The sequence below is a fragment of the Carassius auratus genome, chromosome 11, assembly GCF_003368295.1.
Source record: "Carassius auratus strain Wakin chromosome 11, ASM336829v1, whole genome shotgun sequence".
NCBI classification, from domain to species: domain Eukaryota; kingdom Metazoa; phylum Chordata; class Actinopteri; order Cypriniformes; family Cyprinidae; genus Carassius; species Carassius auratus.
In genome coordinates, this window is record NC_039253.1 from 12,286,001 (window position 1) to 12,313,816 (window position 27,816).

The window sequence follows — 27,816 nt, forward strand, 5'->3', positions numbered from 1 at the left end:
ACGGTTCTGTTGTGGCTTTGTTTGGAGCTATTTTACTTGATGGAGCAGAAACAAATCAAGTAACTGCCAATACTGTGACTAAAATGTAAGTTACAAAATAGTAACGTCTTATTTTGATGTGCAGTATAAAAGCAATATCACAATCCCAGTCGAATATCAGTATGTCTGGAATTACGTATAGAACTGGCATTTGACAACAGCAGTGCTCTCGGAATTGCTTAATATTTTATTTATATATGTACGCATACTGCTCCTAGTCAAACAAAATACATATTCAAACACTAGACACATCATTGTATTATGAAGCACAGACTGTAAACATAACACCTTCTCTACTGAATGTAAACACACCATGCAAGATAAATACGTAGATATGGAAAAAATCTGTATGTGAATACTTTAAACCCAAAGAGAAAAGATCACATGAGAATGTAACTTTTGGAGCGGTAGCTGTCTGTTTTGGTCATACAATCTTCATTTATGTATTTCTGATATATTATAGATGGCAGGGATTGAGTTACATGTGCACAGAGCAATTGATGCCATAGAGAAAACAAGTTATTGAGCATTGCGTGCATATAGGTTCTCCCTTTCTCTTTGAATTGCTTGACCCTTGAACATTATGTGAATCTTGAATTCATCTATGTAATTTCAAATGATAATACTCTCAAGGTTTCATTGAATCTTCTAAAGTGGAAAGATGTTGAAAAGTTTCAGTTTGCACTTCCCACATGTTTGAGTTGTGTGCTTTCTTGGCAGTTCTTTTACTGTAACAATCTGCATTTGTTTTTCAAATCAGAATGTTTTGAATTTTTACACTTTGACACAATAAATCGAGAACGTCACTGCTTGTTTAAAAAAAAAAAGAAAAGCAAAAGAAATGAAAAGAAACATGATCGGTTTAGATCTGTGGAGGCTGTGTTAAAAGTCTGAACTGCTGCCCTGCTCAAAGGCCAATGTAGTGCCCTTGGGCTACTCACGGCTTTAGTTTTTCGCTTCTGTTCTCCAAATTGCTCTTCGTATTCAGCACTTCTGTTTCACTTTCATCATGACCAGTGAGAAAGACAGAAAGCGAGAGCCGCAAGACCTCAGAAGGGAGGTCTTGAAACAGAGCTTAAAGCTCTAACGATCTTTCTGCAGCCTGCAGCTCTTTCTCTCGCTCCCTCTTTCTCTTCATCCACTCCATCCTGTTCATTAAAATCAGTGCAGAGCCTGTTGGGACAGGCACAAGCAGGGCAATGGATTTCTAGTCATTTAAGAGGAGGCGCTAACTGAAAGAGAGCAGGGAGGAGAACACTGGAGGACGAGGATCCCACAGTCAATGAATAAAGATAAAGAATTAGATGTGGCATTGTGAACATGTGGAGGAGATCGGTGTGACGTTGCCTCCAGTACTTGTTAAATGGTTTTCGGGTATTGTTTTAGGAAGGACTTTTGGCATCTCTCGTTGCTACACAGTGGCTTGTGTGTTCGTCTCTGCCTTTTTAACGATGAAAGTTTCAAATAACTTCTTTTTTCTTTGAATATGCTTTAAAATGTAATTTATTCCTGTGTTGGCAAAGCTGTTCAGCAGCCATTGCTCCAGTTTTCTGTCTTATGTGATCCTTCAGAAATCCTTTCAAATCAATTATGATGATAATAGCATTAAGAAATGAATATTAGATTAAAAAGTATATGTCTTTATATGTTAATTTTCGTTGTGTAAATATTGCACTATTGTAAATGTACTGTGCTGTTATAGCAGTAATGTATTCACAAAGTGAGATAAACTAAGTTATATGCTAGACAGAATGCAAGTTCGCCCATGCTTTTATTGTTTATGCAGATGTAATCAGAACGGTTCAGTTCACTGGTGTTCAGCCCTTTCAGATCAAGTGAGTCAATATGCAACACACTATGATTGGATTGTTTGGATCAGTAGTTTCTGTATTTCGTCTTTAAAAACATTCTTAGTAGATTTGTTAAATGCATAGTTCATCCCAAGATTATACAATTGGCGTTATTTCTTCATCACATGCTCTTCTAACCTAGTATTATTTTCTTTCCTCTATGAAATGTCGTAAAGCAGGTTTTTTTTTTAAAAACAATGACAAGTGGAGATTTTGGACTAGAGATGGTAGAATAAGTCTTCTGAATATATGCCTTCTTTTTTTTCCAAGAACGGATTAAGCCTAACATGGTTTCCACAAAAATATGTTTGTGAAAGATCACGCGAAGTTTTAGCTTTGCCATCACATGAATAAATTACAATTAAAAGTCAATTCATTTGTATTTTTGATCAAACAAATAAAGTTTTGGAAAGACTTGTTTCAAAAGCATTGTAAAAATCTTACTGTTTGAATGCTAATGTTTGTGCTTTGTGTCATTATATTATATTATATTATATTATATTATATTATATTATATTATATTATATTAAATTATATTATATTATATTATATTATATTGTTTTTATGGTGTATTTTTTTATTGTATAGAAAAGCTGCCTAAGGACATTCTGCTCTTTTGTGTTTTAGATGAGCAAGACAATATTACTGAGTTTGCATGGTGTTGCGTAAATGATGATAGTATTTTCAGTTTTCCCTTTAATATCTTTCAGTGTTCTTTTTCTCACCATGTTTTCGGCAATAACATGCTATAATTCTTTGTTATCGCTGACAAAAACTTTTTGTCAACAAACATTTCTGTCAGTAATTTCGCTGACGAGATTACTGCTGATTAGACCCCCCGACGAGTTCTGAATAGTGAAATAAAGGGGAAAGAATCCACCCGCTGAATATATCTCTCTTCCTTGTTTCATAGGCCATTGTGTTCAGAAAAGAAAACCACTTGTGAGTCGTATGCAGGCATACTACCTTTCCCTGACCTGGAGCAAGCGCTTCCTCGGAGGGAAATTATTTCTGCTCTCGTAGTCCTAAATATTTAAAGGTCCATCAACCGGGACCTCCAGCCAGTCGGATGCGGTGTAATAAACCAGACGGACGCAGAGAGGACAAAAGCAGCCATGTTATGGCTTCTACCCCCTCCCAGCGATGAAATGGATTCACACCATTTCAGCCTCAATGGGCCCTTGTGGATCTAAATGTCTGTTTTGAGATATGGAATACAAACTCTATTGGGATTGACAATGTCTCTCCGCCAGTGGGCTGTAAACAGACCGCAGGCGAAAAGGGGAAGGTAATGTCGAAATGAACCCCAAAACTAACTATAGATGCAGCGGAACGGACCCCCTTTGGGCTTTGGGTGCACCTTGAGTGTATAACCGCTCTTTATGTACTTTTCAATAAAAATACATTGGATTTGTTGATGATGGTGGAAGGCTTGCCACTGGGTCTTCTGATGCAGTGTTACCACACGCTGTCAATTTTTCTTAGCGGCAGGGGGGAAGCTGTCGTTTCGCTCTCTGTCTTACTGTCACCACCTCCTCCTCTCCTTCTCCTCTTTGTTTCAGTCTCTTTTCTCTTTTTCATTCAGCACTGTTTGGCCGTTACGGCTGCAGCCCATCTGTGGGCAGTTAGAGTGCTTTGTCGAAAGTAAGAGAAGCCCGCTCTGAAAATATCTCTCTCTCGCTCCATCACTCGCTCTTATTTTGTCTCAATTTCTCGCTATCTCCCTGGGTCCCTCATTTGATGGTCTCTTTAGTACCTGCTCCCGTTTTTTTTCTTCCAGTTATTTTATTTTCCCTTTCTCTGTCTCTCTCTCTCTCTCTCTCTTCGCTGTTCTGTCACTCCCGCCCTTCCTTTCTCTCTGGCGCTCCTGTGGACCTTAAACCCTCCTCCCCTCCACCAGTGAGCGGTAATGACAGACATTTGTTTAATCCAGGCAGTGGGAAATGAGATTAGAGAGAGGAGAGGAGAGCTTACTGCACTATCTCCCACACTGTGCCCACAGGCTCCGACTGCATGATGAAGGAAGAGAGAAAAGATGGGGCAGGCGAGGAGAGAAAGCGACTGAGAGACGCAGAAATAAGACTGAATATGTATGTATGTGCAATCGTTTACTGACTGTGGGCCCTAAACATACCCGCTGCAGAGACACTGTGTCATTATTTTACTTTGAGCTCAAACTCATCGCTGTGATGAAGATGATGAGAAGACGATCAACCATAGAAAACGATTTAATCAGGGGCACACCCACCCTCCCAGCTTAAGACGTTCAGCCATTCCTTCATGATCTGGCAATTGATCATTGTATTTGAGTTTTGTTTTGCGTAGGAGATTGTGGACAAAAAAAAAAAGGCTTACTGTATTCATAGTGGGCCTAGTGCCTACTTAACATCTGCCTTTTAGCAAATTAGTTAGGACTAATGGACAAAATGTCTTATGATAAATATTCATGAATTGTGTAATAATGGTGATGTTAAATTATTTATATGCATTTCATATACATTCAAAGCTCACTGTAAACTTAAAGTATATTTACATCGATAGTCAATTTTTATGCTGAAAGCAAAAAAACATAAATAAATAAACAGGGGTAAAGATTTATAAATAAAATTAATGTCATTCATTTTTAAACGTGAACAACAATAATAATAATTATTATTTTTTGTTATACCTCATATAAAATATCTTTATACTATGATTTAAACTACTATGAGAACCATACAAAAACATTGATCAATTGTTAAATGTTTAAAATGTTGATTACCAACCTTGGTTATTTATATTCATAAGCAGCAGCATAACAGTTGTGGTGCAGTGAATGAATACAAAATCATCCACTTTACTTGATAGGTGCCTTATTAACATAACAGTGTTACAGCAAGATATATGACTGCAGAACTTCAGACTCTCATCCAATTTTTAATGTTTTGTCAGAACAGCAGGCAACGAGTGAAAAACAATTCAATGATTATGTATAACAAAATCTGCTGATGAAGCTGTTGGCCCCCTACTAGCCCTTGGAGTTCTCTCTCTGTTGGTAGTCAAGAGAATCTGTGTTACTCTGTTTGTAAATGCGCTGTTTACCTCCTTTCCTCCTGAGCTCATTCTTTTCTGAAATAGCTACCAACGTACCTTTCAAACACAGATGCATTTTCATCTTTTCATCTCTCTATTCTTGAAAAGCATGTAGGGCGCTGCATTAAATAGAATCTGCCTCAGTTTGTGCCGCTTTGGCATCGAAAGTGATTCTTTTTTTTCCTTCTTGTGACATTTGTGTATTTGTGTGCTACACTGGCTCACAAACTGTGGCTGACTACTCTTCATTTCTAATTAGTCAACGATACATATATAGAACACTCTCATAAAAACAAACACTCAGTAAAACTAGTGAGAATGTAATAAAATGACTAAAAATATTTTGTGGTGAGGCCAAAATGTGTTGATATGCTGCGTGGACATCAAAACATACAAACATTTTCTCATTTCCCTTGCTTTTCTATACTGATCATCCATCAACACTGATGCAAGAAAATGTATCTCTTATCTCATATTTTTCTTAGATTGTGGAAACTGCATTTAGGGATTTGGGAGAATAGTATTGCATTCATAGATGAAACTTAATAATACAAGGCTCAGTTGATTTACTCATAAATATTGTTCATCAGCAGTTTCTTACTTAAAAAAAAAAAAAAAAAAGAGAGAGAAAGAATAATATCTTACCAGCATCGCATTAATTTGCTCCTGACAAAGCAGGCATATTATGAGCATCTTAGCTTTGCAAGAATTTATGCTTACTTTCATCCAAAAATCAGCGAGCCATATGGTCAGACGTCTATGTTCTCTTAATTTGCAGAAGTTATTGAAGCCAAAAGTCTGGATCAGCACCAGTTGTGTCTAGTTAGGCCTTTGTGCTGAAAATCACAATGTCAAATTTGACCATAAGGCTTTTAATAGTATAGTCTCTATGCAGCTTACCGATAAAAACTGGTTATTACAGTATGTGATGCAGTACTTTAGTGCTAATTAGCTTTAAATGTGAAAGCATTTGGTGTTATGATGGACTACAGCAGATTTTAATACGCAATACAGAGCAACGGCTGCATTGGCACACACATCCTCAATTCATGGTTTTATAATGTAGAATAAAGTTTTGTACTGTCAGAAACTTTTTACCCCTGTGGCACTGTACATGTGGCATTGTGATCATTTTTCATCTTCATTTCTGCTTGCTGGAATGACTCCTCACCTCTGTAATTTCATAAATTTGCAGTCCTTTTTGAACCCTCAGTTCCTGTAGCTAATACTGTGCTTTTGCACTGTGATGTAGCAATTTAATCCTTTTATAAATGAAATTCTTCGGCTCCCTATCTTTATTTTTTTCAACACTGCAATAAGGTTCACAAAAAAAAAAAAAAAAAAAAAAAAAAAAACATGTATGTGCCTCTTGTCATTTTATTTTTCTTGATTTTTTTCAAGAGGCTAATTGTGTTATGTTAATTTGTATGTGTTTGCTGTATACAATAATAATTTATATTTCTTAAGCAGCAGCTCAGCATATTAAAATTATTTCTGAAGTGTCATGATTTTGACTGTAGAAATGTATGTTCAAAAGTTACTGGAATAAATTACATAAAAAAAATTATATATATATATATATATATATATATATATATATATATATATATATATATATATATATATATATATATATATATATATATATATATATATATATAATTATTATTATTATTATTTTTAATGTAATTTATTCCTGTAATTTTGAACATACATTTCTACATTTTTATATATATATATATATATATATATATATATATATATATATATATATATATATATATATATATATATATATTTTTTTTTTTTTTTTTTTTTTTATTTATTTATTTATTTTTTTTTTTTTTTTTATTTTTTTTTATTTTACAATATAAGTTATAAAAAACATTCATTAACAAACTAACAATTAACAGTTTTATAAGAAACTTTTTATTATCTAATGTTACCAAAGATTAATAAATACTTATTAACTAAAAAGATTAACTAAAATTAACTAAGACCTTATTGTAAAGTGTTACCAAAAAAATAATAAATTAATACATTTTAAAATACTAATATTAATTTAATTATGTATATAGGCCTTTGTCTCTGAAAATGTTAATCATAGTGTTTCCTGCTTCAAATCTCCAGCATTTTAGTATTACACTTTTTCAAATGGTGTTTTCTATTCCTTTAGCTGTGTTGTAAATGGTGTATCTTCCTTTGTTTAGCAACAACAGGTATAACAAGCCATCAGCCCTCTTATCACAGCATTCTACTGTATCATCTAAAGTGCTAGTTCTTTACTTTAGTATTTCGCTGGAGTATCAGCACCAGCCCAGTGCATCCCTTCAATGCGTGAGACGAGGTGAGAGTCCAGCTGGGGAAATTACAGAACCAGCCACTGATTTAACCACTGATGGAGACCATTTGAGCCTCAGTGCTGCAGCAGGAAATTGAATTACCCTCACAATCTGTTTGTGCTGTACGTGCATCCCTCTGTTGTTCTGTTACCTCTGTCATGTGTGTGTGTGTGTGTATGTTTGTGGAGACTGTTTTCGATTACCTCACTGAATGTGTGAAATCCTCCTGATCTGCTTTACGGTTGCACACGGCCAGATTTAACCATGTCACACCTACAGGATATTAGCTCCTTTATGGTGGGTCACATGACTGTAAAAGGCTGTGCCCACAACTGGGAAAGGTTTCGAGATATGAGATGATGCCTGAAGGCTCCAGACCTACTGAGCCTAGTTATTAGATTGAAAGTGATATTCTTTGGTCACTTTGGACTTCCATCTTCACATTATCCATACTAAAGCTAGGTCCACAAGATCAGACTTTGCCGGATTTACTCCACATCATAGATAACATAAAGTTTATCATGGTAAAAAAAGAAAAGAAAAATTTTTTTTTCTTGCGGTTCACCAAAGGATCTGTTGCTGGTTAGGTTAGTTAAGAAGCCTGATGCATCTAAGGCCATGTCTGCATTAACCCAGATACATCTGAAAACATCAAATGTAATGTGAGTGTGCACACTAGTATTTTCAAAAGTTTTGTGACCATAATGTAACCGTCCCTTCGGCGGCCATTATTTCTGGCATTAGCATAAAATGTCTTCTTCTATGGCCCTTTTTTCTTTCTTACAGGTCAACTACTTTCAGAGCAACGATTTGAAGAGAATCTTGCTCTGCAAATTAGTGTAATTTGACATGTCTTTATTGCTAGCTTATGGTTCTGGTTACAATAACGATCTACTCTGTTGCAAAAACATTTGAAGGGAACTCTACTGCCCCCTTGAGGACCGAAGGTTATTGCCACAGACACGAGCACACGTTTAGCATGACATGTTTGTGTAAAGTATATTACTGGCTTTATCCTGTTGCACATAAATAATTAATAATAGACTAAAGCAATTTACTAAAGCAAACATGCTTTGTTTTTCCATTCTGACTTTGGCATGTATCCAGTTTTTTTTTTTTTTTTTTTTGTGGCTGAATATGGCAAAATACATTATCCAATTGGGAATAAACTGGATCCAAACACGTCCTGATGTGTGAGATGCGTGCTCTAATTCAGCTGTTCAGTGACAATAAACAATAAAGATATATATGTGTGTGTTCCAGCGCTGGTTAAGCTCAAATAATGCACCCAGTTCTCTGGAATGCTGTTTATTTTCGCCGTCACTGCTTCTGATACCATAAACCCTCAGCAGTGCACTAATGCTTATTTAAGCAATCAAGAACGTTTTACCTCATTGTAATTCTGCACGCAACCCATTAGTAATAATTAATCAAAACAAACAAATGGCAGAAAACAATAAAGTCCATTGTTGTTTTTTATAATCAGACAACTAATTAATTTGTATGAAGCCAACTTTCCGGCTTTCTCTCCAGCAGGGGTGAAGACATGGAGGAACATGGAAATTTCTGCTTCTCGCAATGCTTACTCCAATTAATACGGAAATCCATGTGGAACGGAATATTGTTTGTTGCCATTTGCGCAATGAATAATTAATGTTTTTGTTGTGGGAGTGTTTTGTTGGTAGATAAATTTCTTTGCATCGTCTTCTTCCTCATTCTGTTTCCCTCTGCCTGGTTTAACAAGACCCAGTAGAATTGCCCATTACTTCTGCACTTAAAATGAAACTTTAGTACATTTGCTTGTTCATTAGTACTATTTTAATTCCAGTGGCTGGGTATTGTTATAAGAATGTGTTCAGTAATGCATTGCAGAGAATCTTCAGAGACCCTCACGGGTTCTGTCACATTGCTACAAAACCCAAGTGGCGAGATATAAAGAAGAACTTGCACGGTTCATAGGAAATGTTCACAATGGCTTTAGTTTGGGTATTTCTTGCTGTGCGCAGGCAGTGACCGAAAGCACTATTGAACAAGAAACAGAGTAATCTGTATTTTCAGAGAGAGAAATAAATTGCGATGACCTTTCCATTTCAAAGATGTATGAGAGTGCGCGTGTATAGTCATCCAGCAAGAGTGATTTAAACGCGTAACGGGAATGCGTGACTCAAAGGAGCAGAGAGTGTATAGACAGGAAAGGCTGAGTGGGTCCTTGGAATGCAGCAAATGTTTTGTGCAATTATTTTCTTCAAGCAGATGCTGCTTAATTGAACCTAAACGCATGTCTGCATCTCAAATGAATCATCGGTGGAGGAGAGTATCTTAGTTCATTATTCAAATGAAAGGAGTATTTATTTTAAAGATTTATTTCAGGGTAGAAGCTAGTTCCTTGATGTTTTACAGTTGGCTAAGTTTGCCTTGTACATGCTGGGAGTCTGAAATCGTAACAGTGATTGTTAGTCATCTCCTGGTGAGCGCTACAAGGTTTAGGCATGGGCGAGAGTTCAGACACAGCGTTAGAGTCTGCATCCATGCCAAAATGCCCAGATTGTGTGCCAATGAGTCTGCGTGAAGCCTTGGGGAGGAGAAAGGAACTTCCTGAATTCGCAGCAGTGGGGGATGAGATACTGAATAAATGAGAAATTGTTATACAAGTAGAATAAAGGAACATTGTTTGGAAGACCTACAGCACTCCGGAGCTTTTGTGATTCTCCCCAAGCAGAAGTTTTGAAACATGGATTGCATGCTCGCAGATGAAGGAACGCATGAACTTGGAGACCAAACTTTATATTTCAACCAAAAGACGATACAGTCAGTTGAGTTGGCTCGTTGAAAATTTCCTCATTCTGCATAGACAGTGAAGTGGAACTCCTGAAATGTTAAACAACAAAAGGAAAACCTTGGAAGAGTTGTTTGAATGTGAAGAGCAGGGTTATTCTGTTGTTAGCATGATATCCTTAAGCATGATGACACACGCAAGAGTGCTGTTGTTAATTTTGGCTGTGATTTGGCAATACGTCAGAATTATTGGGGTAATAAACATTATCAACGTTTTTTTTTACCAGAAATAGTTTCAGACAAAACCAAAGCAGAATCACGTGCTGTGACTCCAAACAATGCTACACATGCTAGTAGTGTATTGTTATTGAATGAATCTTTTTTTTTTTAATAATCAAATAATGATTCTTTGAGAAAAACATACATTCACATGTATCCTTTCTGAGTGAATCAGTGACTGAATTGACTGACTGAATGAACAATCCAAATGACTCAAAGTGGCTTCATTTGTTCATCAGTGAATCAGTATTTTTGAACAAATTGGCTGATTGAATGATTCAAATGACTGTTGATTTTTTTTGCTCATATCTGACTTGTGTATAAAGTTTGGTTTCATTTTCTAACCGTCTCTCTGTTTTCTCTCACTTGTAGATACCCTGCTGTCATCTGGCCATGGTGAGTACTTGAGAAATATGTTCTCGGATACAGCTCTGCATGACTCTGAATGTGCCAGATCTCAAATGTGATTATTGTTTTTCAATGTTGGTCCGCAAGCACGCGTGACTCCATCCAAATGGAGCAACACTGCGGCAGCAGATGTACATCCTTTTTTCTGAAATTCACTTAGCATACTTTCAGGTCTGTTGGCTGACACGGAGAACCCAATCTTTGTTAGTGATTACTGAAGACTCACCTCTGCTCCCTCGGTTCTGTTCTGAGTTTCAGAGCTGGCACATTTTCCCAGCATGCTCGTTCAATCATTCGCGACTCACTTCGGTCAATCACCCCTCGTGGTTCTATTGTTAGGCTCACACGCGCTCAGTCTGGCTGTTTGTCAAAGATGAGGCGCTTGCCCTGGGAGTCACTGTGTAGACAGACCCCTTTTTCATGTACATTTGACTCAGTGGGGGGCAATCTTTAAAGTGTGTGTTTTTGCTATTGAATTTATGCTGTTATATATTCTCAAATTGCCTCCCATTTTTAGCAAAATGGAGCACTGGAAGTTGTGCACATGTGCTGGATATATAATGGACTGCGTGACCAGCATATAGTCCACCTGCAGAGCTGCTAGGGCCACTGGAAAATAACACCTGCGCTGTCCATTTCTGCATCCATTCGGAGATGGAGAGCAAGAACGAGATCAGAAAGGAGTGAAAAAAGCCATGCAGAGTCTGCGCTTAAATGGCAGTCCTGTCCTGAACTCGAGCTGTATATGTTTTGCACTCAAAGCACACTTGCCCACAATGCTTTGTGGGAACAAGACATGGCACTGTGTCCGTTTTTTTCCGTTTACTCTGCACTTTGCACGAGAATAGGATATGTGCAGGCCAGCAGGGTCTATATTTCCAGACCAGCACATTTTACTTTCTTTGCCAGTGTTCTTTTGTCAGACGGTAAGCTGGTACAAATAGTGTGCTGCCCTTCAAGATTTCTGCAAATGCACCATAATGGATAATAATATGGCTAATGCAAGCGTTTTGAATAGCTTGAAAAGGATGTTAAAAAAAAAAAGCTCTCTGCGGACCAGGGAGTTTCTTTATTTTAGTATGTACTGCATTTTTACTGTGTTTGTGTGGTGTTAGTGTAAACGAAGTAAAAGGCCATATGGTCGAAGCAATGTAGAATGATGTTGACGACATCATCCTGACAACAGTAATGGTGATGGTCACTGTTTAGACAGCAGGCATTACTCCTCCGGCTGCTTCACACAAATGTGTTCGCACAAACACGAGCACACTTTATCCTCCTGTCCAAAGCCTTGGGTTTGACTCAAAGCGGCTAAGTCTGAGGTGTACACATACACAAAGCTATAAGTGTATGTGGGTACAAGGATATATATATATATATATATATATATATATCTTTCTATACATATACTGTCATTGTTCATATGCATACGTATAAACAGAATGACCCTGCCTGTACATGTATAAATAAAGGGCCCAAATTGAGGTCACGAGAATAGGCTCTACTAGTACATAAATTTACACAACTATGTGTTTAAATTATGTTAATATATAGCAGTTGGGGCAGAAAATTAAAATAGTTTGGGGCAAAAACATAAATTCAAAATGTATTTAAAATGTTTTAAAATTGAAAACACTTATTTTAAATTGTAGTTTTAGTCAGCATAAGAGGCTATAAGAGGCATCAACAAAATCTTACTGACTTTAGGGTTCTGTAATATTTTTATCTTTTTTTGTATTTTTTATTCTTGTTTACTTCTGATCGACACATACTCTCTTTAGTGTAGTTTACTTGATAAGAGTTTTTGCATCTAATATCATGAATGTCAAGGCCACAGCCGAGAGCCTGTGTCACCTATAGGACATGCTGGATCTGCATAGACACAAACACACAGTAAATTCTTTACATGGATGTTTCTGCTGAATGTTGCTCTAATTCTCTCTTTCTCACTTCTCACTGCCTCCATCTATTCTTCAGTATGAATATGGTTGATGGAAGATGAAAGAGTGAATGAAGGAGAACTCGGTGTCCTTGGCCTTTGTGTGGGTCTGGCTGCACTCTGTGGTTTTGATAACAGAACGCTTTACAGCTGTCAGCTTATGCGCACCTCACTACCCAAGGGAAAATGACATGGTTTCCCTGCAACCGGTTTTTTTTTACAAATTTCAGTTTGTCCTTTCATAACAATTTCTCTTATATTTTATTTGTGGTGGTTTGTTTGGTTTAGTTTTTAAACCCACTGACAGTATTGTAAGATAAGATATTTTCATATTATGCATATATAGTATAAAACACATATACGCGTATATGTGTGTGTATGTATGTGTATATATATATATATATACACATATATACACATATATGTATATGTGTGTATATATATATATATATATATATATATATATATATATATATATATATATATATATATATATATGTATGTATGTATGTATGTATGTATGTATATATACATATATATATATATATATATATATATATATATATACACACCTATATGTGTGTGTGTGTATACATGTATATACTGTATATACATTTTTTACAATTATAAGCAGATGGTTACCAAGCTTACCTAGCAATGGTCTTCTAATACTATAAATAAAGTTAATCTAATAAATTGTGATGCACAATAGGGTGGCTGAAAGTCACTTTAAACTATAACTAAAAGGATCCATTTTCAATGTAGTTTTTCATTATATACATTTAATATAATATATAATAAGTATGAAAAAAATGTATATATATAATTATTGTTTTAACCTTTTTAATATTGAGGACGATTCATAGTATAATAAAGGCCTTTTGAATGTATGCATTTGTGTAAGAAAAATATCCATATTTCAAACTTAATAAAACATTTTTCTCACTTTCATTATCTGTCATACGGAAGCCATTCTGGCGGCTGACGCAGCACGTATGCGCAACGTGTGTGTCTCTAAGATATGCTAGTGTCGCGAGTTTGTTTATAGGAGCAAAGGAAGCAAAGTATCCTTACTTTAGATAAGAAAAAACGGTATCCTCTTGGTTTATATCGAAATCCTCAGACATTTTTCTTTGCAAATCCTTGGTTTGTGCTTCTTATTCGTGACCGGCGTTTTGTTTTGTTCTCCCTCCGCATTTGTCACTAATCATGCAATGCCGACATACTACAACACCCGCCAGATCGGAAAATAATCAATGTTTATTTAAATCTATTTGAATTTTTTGAAAAAATGTATAAATAAATACCACAGACTTTTGAATGGTAGTGTTAATAGAAATAGCTGCAAAATAAGCATTACCAGTCTAGCTGCCAAATCACTTTCCTTGACTATGCTGTTTTTTACCTTCACTGCAAATTATTTCCTTCCATTTCTCTTCTTTTGTCTCTCTCATTCTCTCTTGCCCTTCATTCTTTAGTAGTTTAATTGGCAATACCTGAGGTAGGCCTAGGTGTAATTGTTATAGTAGAAAGTGCCTTGGTCGGCTGGTTTTAAAGCCTTTTATCTGTAATCTCCCGATTGATTATGCTTTTTTCTGCCAGCCGAGCAAATTGTTCAAACCCATCAGGTGCACGGCAGGGAAAAAACAGCAAAAGAGGAGCTTCAGCTGTGCAACAGCCAAATCATAGAGCACATCGGCTAGAACATCCAATTTAGTGACAGACAACACAATGCTGCTTTTTAGTTTACACACACAGACAAATGAAACACAGATGTCTTCCTTGCTCCCTGTGTCACTGAGGGTTAAAAATTGAAAAAAGGAGAAGATTAAAAAGTGTGTAATCTGTAATTTAGAAAGAAAAAATAAAGAAGGAAGTGTTTTTTTTTTTTGTCTTACTGTTGGCATGCAATTTATCAAAACATTATTTAGGTTGTAATGGATTGCAGTGAATGATTTCTACAGCGTTATTGCAATTCTGCAGGCAGCTTCACAGTCCACCCAGCTTGATCAATATCTTATTCAGCTCGGTTGTATTTTTAATACAATACAGTAATGAATGCCGCCACCCAGGGGACTTGGCGTAGCCTCTTATTCTGCATATCTGTCTCAAATGGGCCCTCCTGTTAGCTTGTCATAATGTTAAAAAAAATGCTATGGTAGGAAATGCATTAGTCTTGAGTATTAGATTTTAATACAGCGCTAAGGAGCGAATAAGAGGAACTTAATAGCTGAGGTTAATGTGGGTGTGATCCAAAACCAGTTGACAGAAATGAAGATAGATAGCTAGAAATGCACTGTTCATACTTAGTATGCTGGATAAAATCCTACCTCTCCGTTGGCTTTTTGCTTTCCTTCTTTTACACTTTTGCACTCTTTCTATTTTGCCATCTTCCCAGGAGAGCTATATCTGTCCTGCTAATAGGACCACCATTGGAGAGGCTCTCTAGTAGTCATGCAGTGAAGTGAAACGTCCAATTTGGCTGCAGCTGGTTGGAGCAGTGTCCAGACTCTTACCATGTTGGCACTGTGGGATAGAGATGCTGGCTGTAGATTGGCAATGATAGGTCAGGTGTTGCCTCTGCAATTAGGACTGGTTTTTAGTGTGTGGAAGTGTGTGTGAGTCACCAAATGTATCAACAATGATGGTAAAACCAGAATTCACCTAAACTCTGGGGAGCAGGCAATGGTCCCCTTGAGGAAAATGATGTAATATACATATTAAATGAAAAAAAAAATTGTAAGGGGGGCATTTTGCAAAACAATTGTTTCAAAATTATGTAGTTTATTGAGGATCGTGTCTTTCAAACTCCTGAAGTGAGTCATCTTATAAGTTTTTTTGTGGGTTTAATGAATATCTAATTTGTGGTGTGTTTTCACATATGCACAGTAAAGAACGGCGTCAGTGCAAATGGATTAAATGGCACCGGATTTATAGCACAGGATTTATCATTCCTGAAAGTAATTTCAGAAACGGTGACTGTGTGAGGAAATTAATGTGAGTTAATACAGCAGGTATTAATGTGAGTGGTGGTGTGCACTATGCTTTTATTTTGACAGAATTAATTCTATTAAATTTTATTTTAATTAATTAATCTTCAAAAGAAACTAACTTTTAGATTGAACATAAGGTCAGTCTCGTGGTTAGTGCATCAAAGTAAAGCAAAACTGTGTTCACTATGACCAGAGTTCGATTACCATCTCGAGGTCCTTTGCCGATCCCACTCATCTCTCTACTGTCCTATCCTAATAAAAGACATAAAAAAGCCTATGGAGAGAACATAAGAGCATGACTAACATTTGGTATATGTGTGCTGTGCAGAAAACTTCCTTTTGTGTGTCCAACCTACTTTGACACATTTTTGTTAGCACAATTATTTTTAGTAATTTGCATGCAATATGTTTGATAAGTTTCACAAGCAAATTAGCACCCTTTATTTGGGATCTTAGTAAATTCAGCAACTATTTTCTTAGTATAGCTCTTAAACAGAGTTTATTTCAGTTAATTGTTTGACACTCTGAGTATTCAGGGAACTGCCTTTTTAACGATTTTAAAGAGTCACACATTACCTCACATTATTTGCCAACAGCTGCTGCCAGCCTCTGGAACGCAGAACTTGTGCTTTCTGTAACCGCCAGTGTGTGTGTGTGTGTGTGTGTGTGTGTGTGTGTGTGTTGGTACCCATCTGCATGGGTTTGTTTGCACTGCATTTGAGTTCCAATTAAAAGCATCAGTCCTTTTGGCACCACAAGCTCCTTAAGGAAATAATCTCATATATATAAGCACAGGAGGCACAGCAGATGGTGTGATAGAGGGTTACCACCAGTGAACTGTCACTTAGGAACCAGGATTTATAGTCTCTGACTCAACACTGTACTTTAATTTAGCTTTCACTGAAATGGAAGATCTTCTTCTTCCTCTACACTAGGATGTTGTTCTTATGATGAAAAGACTTAAGACAATGACACTTGTCTTTTATTTTACAAAGAAGCACATTGCTAAATACATTTCACAGAGCCGCAGCTGCTCTAGAGCTGCACATCTGCTCTGCTGTAAGCCTGAGCTCAATATCCAGGCTGGAAAAACTGCATTATGGCTATCAGCTAGTTCAGCCGGGCGCAGATTCAGGAGCTAAAACAAATGTGTAGTTCTTAGGTCCTGCAGTGAGGTGGACAGGGAGGGAAAAGACACTATTTAACTACGAGGCTGATGAATGAACAGCTTTTGGTTTTTACCTTAGAGCTAACACCTGTTCTTGCGGTGGTCCAGGCTGACAGCTTTGGGCTTGACGGCGCTCTGCCATGTGGACTGTTATTCAAAACAATTAATAGGCCAAATTTGATTACATTCAAGTGCATTTTTCCCTCAAGGTGGAGACTTGCTATTTTCTATCCCCTAGCTTTACCCCTAAACCCAACTTTCACAGAAAGTATGATTATTAAGCCGTTTTCCTCGTCGGGATTGTTGGTGCTCCCTCAGTGTAGGTGATTTCAGGTTTTATTTTCCTTCTGGGCAGATTTATTCCTCACAGTGTAGGCAAAACCTGACCCGCACACAAAATTATATCAGTTTCCCTGGAGTTGAAAGCTGCCCTATTTTCTTTGCTAATTTTGAATTTGGTCAAACATCCAGTGTTAGGTATGTGAATTCTATCTCTTGAGATTGTGAAACACATTTTCCTGAAGTTTCACGTCTATCGCTGGACATATTCATTCTTTTCATTGTTAAATAACGCAACGAACCACCAGATGTGCCTTTTAAAGGGGTCATGCATTGCATTTTTTGCTTTCTGAGGTGCAACGAGATTCATTGTTTGATATGGACAGATATGTTTTTGTAGTACACTATTTTGTACGTCAAAAGACCAAGGGTAATTTAAAGTGCTTTTATGATAGGGAGTTAATAGGCCAGTTACGGACACTTGGGCAGCATAATGTGGTGACAACAGCTTTATTATAGTATGATCCATTCAATAATAATTTAATTTATAACTTCGAATCAAAAGAATAATTGCAATCAGGAAATAAACACCGGGAATTTTTTCTTATGAATAATAATTACAATAAACAACTCCTCCGGCAAGTGATATAGTTCATTAGCCTTTACCGGCTGTTTGCGTTTGCCAAGCAACGTTGGAACTAGGTGCATTGATATAGAACTCAACTGGTGTGTATATCACCTTCAATTTTGCTAATACTGCGATTTGCAGTAGTTTTGATAGTGTACTTCTGTTGACGTTTACACTGAATTTTGTTGAAAGCTTGTCCATGTGTTGTAACCCTTAGACCATTTAGAATCTAGGGTGAATGCTTTCACTCCATCTCCTGTTTTAATGCAAACTCGCACCTCTCATTCACTCGCTCTCTCTCGCGTTCAAAGGCAGTGTAGCATTAAGGCCTATGGAGATCAACTGTGTCCAGGCAAATCCCTACACAAATTAGATAGCATAAGCCATTATTACATCCAATGTCTTCATGGCACTCCCAGCAGTTAAATTATAACCTTTCTGCTCCTGTTCACAGTCAAAGAACAAAAGAGAAACCATTTTCATTACCGCCAGTCGTCCCTTTTTCTCCCTTCCCTCTAGATAGGAGGAATAGGAACAAGCCCCATTTATTAGATGCTTAGGTGGTATCACACATGCCTGTTAGACTTAAAATAAAAGAGGAAGGCGGTGTGAAAGAGAGAGCTTTTCATAAACTGAATTAAATTTCACTGACTCAAAGCATTGGGAATGCGAGCGCCATTCTCATGCCACAGACGACAAGAACAACACACACACAGACACAAAAAACTCTTCACTTTACATTCCTGTCAAATTTTCTCAAGCAAGTCATACTTCAGGTTCAAACTTCTGCTTTGCTGCTTTTGTTTAACAAGAGAAGCTCTCCACCTAAATATATTGTCTGTCAGTCAAAAGAGAGCTAAAGCTTTATATTGTGGATTAATGTATTGAATTCTGTTCTGCGTTTTGGTACAGGCCTTCTTTCATTGTGTAAATATTCAATACAGACTACATTGACGTTTAACATCAAGCTGTCGTGAGCAGTTTTGTTGTTATAGAAAAAAGCTACCGCGTCCTACTTAAAGCATTTTTTTAAGTAGCAACAATATTGCTCAGCTGTTTTCTTTTTGTGTTTTTTTTCAGTAAAGTAGTTGTGTAGCATTCGGCCCAGATCCGGCCCACATCTGGCCTGTGTGAAATCCATGCGAGCCAGATGTGGGCCAGATCTGGGCCGAAATTGCTTGCTGTCTGGGATCCTTCTGGAATGTTCTTGCTGCATGAGCTTGTCATACAAACGCAGTTTCAAAGAATGTTGACATTTTCTTTATTTTGTGAATATACTTAAAGTGATAGTTAACCCAAAAATCACAATTCTGTCATCATTACTCACCTTCATTATTTTGGCAGATTTGAGGGCATAAGACTTCCATTGTAATGTATGGACAAAAAAGAAAAAAACAACAACAACTGTGTTCTATTAAAGAAGGAAACATAAATGTGTGAAACGACATGAAGGTGAGTAAATTATGATAGAACTATGCCTTTAAGAATTCCACAGCTTCATTCGCACTAGACATGTATTGAGTTTGGTTTTCAAATCTTATCCTTATAATTCAGTTTTTTTCATTTTGCAAGTTTGTACAGACAGCGTAGTCAATGTATCTACTTTGGTTGCTATAGTAACAGCATATGCATCAGCACAATGCCAAAAAGCTGTCAGTATGGAAAGGGATGATGGAAAATAGAAAATATTGTCTTTCCTCATGTCCATCATGGTATCATAAGATGAATCGAGTTTGTAAACATCAGATTTTGGCTGTAAACATTTTGAGTTTTTGCTGTGTAGACTACAAAAATGGATTTGAGTCCAAACAAAGCCCAAGAATTTGGTCCAGTGGATGCTGCCCTTTTCTTCTGGTTCTTTTAGCTCAGTAGTCGACAGCGGCTGTCTCACAGATGCTGATTTTGCATGTGCACAGATTGAAATCTCACATCTCCCCCCTCCCTGCGTTCAGACGCTCTCCTTCTCAGTCACGCAAATGCTCCCATCACACCATTCCATCTGCATCACTGTCACCGCTCTCTCCCTTCATCATTTTAGTTGGCAAGCACGCACATACATTCATAGACTGTGTACACAGAGTACAGTGCATGAGTGGGTATTTAATATGTTGGCCGACAGATGCACTGGTATTGGCCACAATATGTTGATGTAATTGATTTTAACAGAGAGCATCTCATCTTCATTCAGCTAGAAGATGACGTAGTCGACTTTCCTGGCACACTGGAGGCTGCATTTGGCACATTTTCCATCGCTCTTATGACCTATGGCTTAACCTCTCATGTTTCATTTCTTCCAGTTACTCTCCTCTTCAGATTTAGCTTTGGAACATTGATGCTGAATGGGAACTTTCTGCAGTTCAACCTGATTTGGCAGACTCCGTTCGTAAGGGAGCCCAATTGCTTGCATCCCAGTTTATGTTATGCAGGCGAGTGTGTGCTCTCCTCTCCGGCTGTTCCTTTGGTTACGATGGCATCATTACTCATGTCTGAATTCTCTCTCTGGTTCTTGGCATTGGTGCGGTGGGCACACAGGGGTCACGTTGTGCCAGGGTAAGGCGCTGCAGGAAAGCATGACCCGCCAAAGGGCGGGCATGAGGAAAGGGGGCCCGCTGAAGCCAAGTTGTTCTGCCGGTCAGATAGGACACTCCATCAACCTGTCCTCTTTTCCGGTTGGTTGATCTCTCCATAAATGAATCATGCCACGGCTGTTCAACATCATTTATGTAACATGTAATCTGTTACTGTTTTTATTCTATTTGCCCGTCCATATGGTAATGATTATTTTATTGAAACAATTGGTGTTGCAAGGCGTGGATGAATTGCCACTAGCAAGCCTCATTAATTTGAAATAATCAACATACTGTATGTGAAATATTAAGAGAGTGATAACCAAAGTCATTATACATGTAAAGTAGATTGTAGAGATGAGTCACGGTGGTTAACTGACAAATGGTTAAAATTAATGCAGGGGCGGAGCTGGGGTTGACAAGAGTGCATTTATTCAGTCACAGAATGTCTTTATGACCACATCGAATGGGAGACGTTTCAGATGCACACTCCAGCTTCACTTCAGCACCAGAGAACAGTACCGTGCTCGTAGCTCATACTCTTCTATTGCACACACCAAGGCACCGGCGCACTGTAGCCTGCATCTTTTCGTATCGACTCGTGAAATAAACTATGTGCATGCAATGTCGTGGTCAGTTGAAGTTACCAAAAAGCCGATTAACGCTCCATTAAAACTCTGCACTCATGTATTATATTTTATATGAGTCCCATTTAAAGAACATGTCTCTGAAATGGTTTTAAGAACTGTCCTGGAACATCCCAGCAAACGTCTCCCTCATCTAACAAACCCGATTCAACTCACCAGTTCATTAGTAGAGACTTTAAGACCTGAAGTTAGTCAGAAAAGAGAGTTGAGAGAAAATCTGATGCGTGTCAGATCTGTGTCATGTTCAACAGCGGCAGCTCTTAAAGAAATAGCAGCCAAAACAATCTATAAACCAGCTGCTGTGATGTCTATTAATCAAAGGACAAAAAAGGAAAAAAAAAATAGTAAAAAATAACTTTTATAGATTTAAGGATTCATCTATATTTAATTTAGAATTTAGTGTTTGATGATTTCAATTTCTGTATATTTCTGCTGAAGGGCACAGGTTAATATGGCATTTATTATAATGGGTTTATGTGAATTAGAAGTTTTTATTTTATTTTAAGTCTAATAAATTCAAATTGATAGCAATTATACTGTAATGTCTAATGGCTATAGTCAATGGTTAAATATTAGAGGAAAATCTATTTTATAGAGACATCAGTAGTAATGGGTATCAGTGATACTGGCCTTCAGTCATAAAAAAGATGCCATTAAGCAAATATTAAAAATATACGTGTATAAGTCTTTATATTGTTTGTACAAATTTTATACTTTAAACTGAACATGTATTTATTGTGATGCTTTGATTCACTTGTAGCATTTAGGAGGATTGCTCAAATGTTTTTTCAAGACCTCTATTATTTCCTTTATTCTTTTGTCTTCTCTGTTTAGATCTAAAGACCTAAATAAAGCTGGTAAATCTGAAACTATCCTAATTATATACTTTATTTTCGGCATCCCATCGAGTGGCTGATTTTGAAAACATTTAGTTTAGCTCATTCCTAGCAGACAGACCGGCCATGCTCTATTTTATCTCTGTATTGGCCATTTCTCTGAAAACCTTGATAGATGAGGCGTACGATTACACCGCAACTGTTTATAGTCTCCTGTGAGATCCTCATTTGCCAGCTCATTTCCCGACTCATGCTTTTTAAGGTAACACAGTAATCCCTCTTTCAATTAACAAACATCAAAGTAATATGGTGAAATTATATTTGACCACTGTATCTCATTTACAAGGGCAAGCGTCCGCAGACGTGCACATTTCACCATCTGGTTTCATTTACTTTAGAAGCCTTTCCTTCCTCCCTTGTGTATCTACAACCTGATAAACATGTTGTCGGTACTCCTCGACTCTCCTCTCTTCTCCTTCAGCCCATTTGAAGTTTCTCTTCAAGCTCATCAAAGATTCTCATTTGAGATACAAAGAGCCCTCCCTCTTGTATTATCCAGCCTGGTTGCTTTTGGCCACTCTGGACTTCAGGGGCAGAGGCGAAGAAAAGAAGATCTGGCCGCACGTTATTGTCTGTTTTCCTCAACCTTGAAGAAATCGAGAGGTCATGATCTCCCAGCGTGGAAACTTGTTTATCAGAAATCAATAGCCATTTTCTGGCCTTTTCTAGACCAAGGGCCTGGTAGATGACTTTGCGTCGGTGGAGTGAATGTGGGTGGTGGGGGAAGATCTAGCATGCAGGCGGTAGCGTAGCGCATGTGCATCCTTCTAAAAGGCCGGTTGATCTGAAATTAAGTCTCGCCTCTTCATTATGAAGAACACAACTCTTTACTCAAGGCTAATGCTTTAAAGAGGGGCAAAAGTTCAGAAGAGTGCACCGACCGTGCCTGTTTTGTTCTGGCTGCTTAAGCGTGTGGGTGTTTGTGTGTGTGCACATGGTTTGGAATTTACACTTAATATGCTCCATTTTCAAATAACAGGCTGGCATTCAGTGGTTTTCCCCTTAGAATATCACTCCAACTTTGAACTGAGTAAATACCGTAATCACCATTCACCTAAATGCATTATGGGTATGAAGGCCGTGCTGCACCGATGGCCTTTTCTGGCTGCGGTGAGCTCGGCTTAATCTTCCTAGTGTTGAGCATGTTAAAGAATAGATAATGAATCCTCAGGGTGCTGATTCAGTGGAAATGAGCTTGACAATATGGTTGCCGTGTGTGCGTTAAATGAACACAAATAGAGCAGGACATCCAGCCCTGAGTGTATAATTGACCACAGTGTGTGGGCATATGAATGTACTTCAAAAAGACCCAAAAGATCAGCCTAATGAGTGTGAAAATAAATTCATTCGGAATAATAAGAGGGTGGACGGGTCATTAATAAAGTGTCTGTTGACCTTCCGATCACAGGCCTGCGGGAGGATCCATTGTCTCTCCATCTGCCCATTTCTGATACTTTGTTGTTTACTGTGTTAAGCCTGGAATACACTACATGACTTTTACCAAGTTTTCTGCCCTGATTTACAGTCCAGATGAGTTGATGGTAGTTGCCGAAAGTCTGAGCCGGTCTGCAGATTTGAGCTGACACATTTCACAGAAAATCCCATTGCATATGATGAACACAGACTCCAACTTCAGACTATCGCTGCATCCAAAATCACATATTGTCTTGTAGGTTCTACATTTGGTTTGAAACTAATATTGCAACCGGTAAAAAAAAAAAAAAAACAAAAACAAAACAAAAAAAACTATTTTAAGGATGTTATTTATAGTATAAATGTAATTCAGTAGATCCCCGTTTTTGTCATTGTCATGTGACCTATGGTATCAGTTGAGCCACTTCTCTGCCATTCACAAATCCACTCCCATGGCCTCACTGGATAGTAGAGTCCATCAAATATGTAACTATAAGGATAACAATAATTATAGTTGTAAATCGTTCTAAATTTAAAAGAATGGTAGATTTCATGCCACACCTATTTTAATTATGTTAATCAACCAATCAGAATCCATCCTGCTTTAAAGAACTGGAGAGCTTAAATTGGTAGATGGCATAACTGCAGTGATTGCTCATAATAAAAAAACCGATATTTTCCGTTGATGTGGTCCCTAATATAGTTACTGTTATTGTGTTCACCAGTTTTGAGGAAATAAACTTTTAATAGTAAAGCATTACAATATTGTGGTACTCCCTTAAAGATGTAACTAATTACGTTACTTACTTTTTATGGAAAGTAATTTGTGAAGTTACTTTTGAGTTATATTTTAAATCTGCGCAGGGCTTGCTTGTTTGTAAAAAAAAAAAGAAAGAAAAAAGAAAAGAACAATGTATTTTACAAATGTAAAAGCCCTTTCACACCAAAAGTGAAATGAACACACCTCAGGCTGAAGGAAATGTAAATTCACATCTGTACAGTAGAGGCGCAGTTCAAACAAATTGCATGACGAATATGACGCAGGAGAAGAAAGTTCAACACTATTCAGCAATAACAAAATTGAAACAGATATGTGTCATTTTTGCTTGATAGTAATTTTGAATTGGATCATCGAATGTCAGTAACAATGAATAAATTAAATTAATAAATTATTTTGTATATTTAATCATTTAGCAGACGCTTTTATCCAAAGCGACTTACAAATGAGAACAATACAAAATGAGAGCAATAGAAGCAGTCAGGTCAACAAGAGAACAACAACAGTATACAAGTGCCATGACAAGTCTAGTACAGAATGCACGTGACGCAAGGCATCGTTCACTTGCAGTGCGCAAACTTCTGGAGGGTACATAAGATTAAACCTGTGAGTTTAAGTATGTAGGTGCCGTGCCAGTGGTCATCTTGTAGGCAAGCATCAGTACCTTGAATTTGATACCATTATATTTAATCGTTTAGATACTGAAATTATATTTAACGTAATTATTGCAGGTTTGTAATAGACTGAGTTTGCATTTAGTGAATAGTGAATCTGTTTTTGTGCAGTTGAGATGAATAAATACATGTTCATATTTAGTAAGCATCATGTTTACACTGCGCACACAACGCCTCTGCACTTACTCACGATTTCTCTCAACATAGCAACACCAGAGATGTCAGTCAAGACATGGGAAAAAAGTAACTGGAGTTAAAAAAAAAAGCTAATCAGATATTTCTTCTAAATTAAAAAGTAATGTGTTACTTTAGTAGTTACTTAAAAAAGTAATCTGATTACATAACTTGCGTTACTTGTAATGCTTTACTCTGGTCTTCATAGTTAACATTCTTGTTGTGAGCGGGCCTTTAGTCGTAGCTGAGGTTATGTTTTTTCCTCAGTGGATGTGTTCTTGGTATTGTTCTGTCCTTGTCTGTTCCTGTTTAAAGTTTGGTTGTTTGAAGGGTCATTAAGGATCGGAGATACTTCATTCTTACTGTGAGATTGCTACGATGCACGTTTTATACGGTAATTGCCGATTGAAGCGGTGCATCTCTTGTGCAGGATGTTTGCAGCACTGATGGTAAGGACCTTCTTGCCAAACAGCTAAATAATGACATTGCGTCTGAGAGGGGGACAGAGACAAAGAGATCAGCTCTGTGCAAGAGACATCTAACCGTAGGTTATGCACATAAACACAAACGCAAACGCGGAACAAAAATTGCTTGCCATCAGCAAGTCAGTAGATAGATGATACTGAGGATGGAGAGCTGTTTCTTTCCCTCCAGCTCACTCCTCTCTCTTAAGATAACTTTGCGAAAGGTGTCTTTACATCAGGAAGGAATGATGAATGGCTCTGTTTCACTCTCTCAAGCCTAAGCAAATCCAAAAGAACAGACAGTCATTCCACAATCGCTGTGGCAGATGCTGTCACTCACTTTTCCATGGAAATACTGCAATCTACACAATTCTTAGATACAAACAATGAACGTGAAATATTATATGATGATCTTATGTTAAATCATATTTTATATTATCATTAATGTATTATACAATGTACAAAATAATATTTAAAATATTATATTTACTTTAAGATCATATATACTATTCCAAGTTCATTGCTTAAATAATTTGTTATTACTATTAGTATATTTAATAATAAATAATAAATTATTGTTATTATTATTATTAATGTGAAGACTTTTAGAACATGCTAATATACAGTATGCAAGTAAAGAAAAACTTTAAAATGACAGAAAATATATTAATTATTAAACATATTATTGTAAGTATATTTCCATTATTTTATTATATTTTAAATATGTTATTTAGAGACAATTTCATATTTTTTTATATAACTTGTCATGTCTGTAATATATGGATTTTTTATGGATATATGGATTTATATATTATTACTATTAAATAATTTATAATAGCATGGTTTGTTTAATGTTGTAATGATACATTAAAAAAATTGCGAAATGCCAATTAAATTGCCTCACACTGTAAACATAGAAAAAATGGTGTAAATAAAAATTACTGGAGTATGTTTTACAAGAAAATAATATTTCAGTTTGTCCTAATGTTTAATTCAGTGTGTTACTTGCTGTTCCTTTGTAATTTTTTGTTTGTTAAATTTGACATTTTTTTGTAAAAATGGTTCTACGCCAAATGTATTGCCTGTGCAGAAAATAAACAACAGGTCTTCTGTGCCCTTTTGTTTCATAAAAGCTTTATGAATCCTAAGGACATAATCAAAATACAAGTATTCTTCAAAAACAAATATTCATCGATTTTACAGAAGAGCTGCTGAGGTCAATTAAAGACTTAACATGAAGGACCACGGGAAACATAGTTATCATTACGCACAACAAGCACCTCTAAAATGTCAGCTCTAATCATTTCCTTAGACAGCGCATAATGAGCTGACATTTGGCATGGAGGTAGATAGGATTAATGCTACTAATGACTAAATTAATGGTGCTAAGAGTCTGACTGAAAAGTGGGGTGGTGTAAAGAGATCCCAAAATTAGCTTGGTTTCTTAAGAAACACTTATTATGGAAACGGAATACAATTAATCAGAAACGCTAGAGCGCTCCAGGCCCTGACATATATGGGTGGCACCACTCAGCGCTCGCATAAACGCACATGTGCGAGCACAATGCAAAGATGCGTGACACCCCCTCATCTCTGTCTCTCAACTGTACGGTCTGTTACACATACTGTGCTGTTGTTTGCAGACTCTTTTAAGCCCAGTACCCTACAGAGGGACTGTAAAGTCAACTCTTCAGTCGTGTGAAAGGTCTAAACGAGACAGATACTTTTATTCGTCACTCTCACCAGGCTGTCTTAAGATGTGAATGGGATGATTTGCATCGTGTGCTAATTAACAGCTTTAGCATTTGGATGGTCTCCAGCTCTACGGAGCAGGAGGAGAACGTAAAAGAGAGAATGTCTGTAGGAGTGAGGGATGGAGAGAAAGAGAGAGAGAGAGTGCAGGATGTAAGAGAACATATGCTTATGTGCTTAGTGGTGTGCAGCAGTGCGCTAATGACTTAACTGCTCCGCAGAGACACCACACTCACGGGGACGTCTGTGTATGTCTGTCTGTGTGTGTGTGTGTGTGTGTGTGTGTGTCTTCCAGACTGCATTCACTGTACTGACTAAGGCTGTGGAGCATATTGAGGTCACATTCTGTACATGTTTAGGTGTTCCAGATGTGTAAACAAATGGGTGGAGGGTAGGAGAAGTTCACTGCATGAGCATAATTTTCTTGACAAATTGCCCTTCCACTGTGGATTTTGTCCTAAAATGGTGTAGCACCCATGGGGTACACTTTGATTAGTTAACATGGACACATGCCTACCAGTAGATGGCAGTTTGTGGTCAGTAAGTTTATTTTAACAGTAAAGCTGTAATAAGTCCAACAGTAAAGCTGTAATATTGTGCAATATTATAACAAACTAAAAAAACTGTTGTCCTTTTTAATATGTTATAAAATTACATTTATTTCTGTGATGGCAAAGCT

General features: G+C 37.1%; 1 protein-coding gene across 1 annotated transcript in view; it reads left to right on the forward strand.

Annotated features, from left to right (window-relative positions):
- The window catches only part of LOC113111038 (cadherin-4-like), a 137,196-nt gene that overhangs the window by 79,193 nt on the left and 30,187 nt on the right, over positions 1-27,816 (forward strand). Inside the window, exon 3 of the mRNA XM_026275411.1 lies at positions 10,730-10,753. Within this exon, the coding sequence (XP_026131196.1) occupies positions 10,730-10,753 (24 nt within the window). The remainder of the gene's footprint in view (positions 1-10,729; positions 10,754-27,816) is intronic.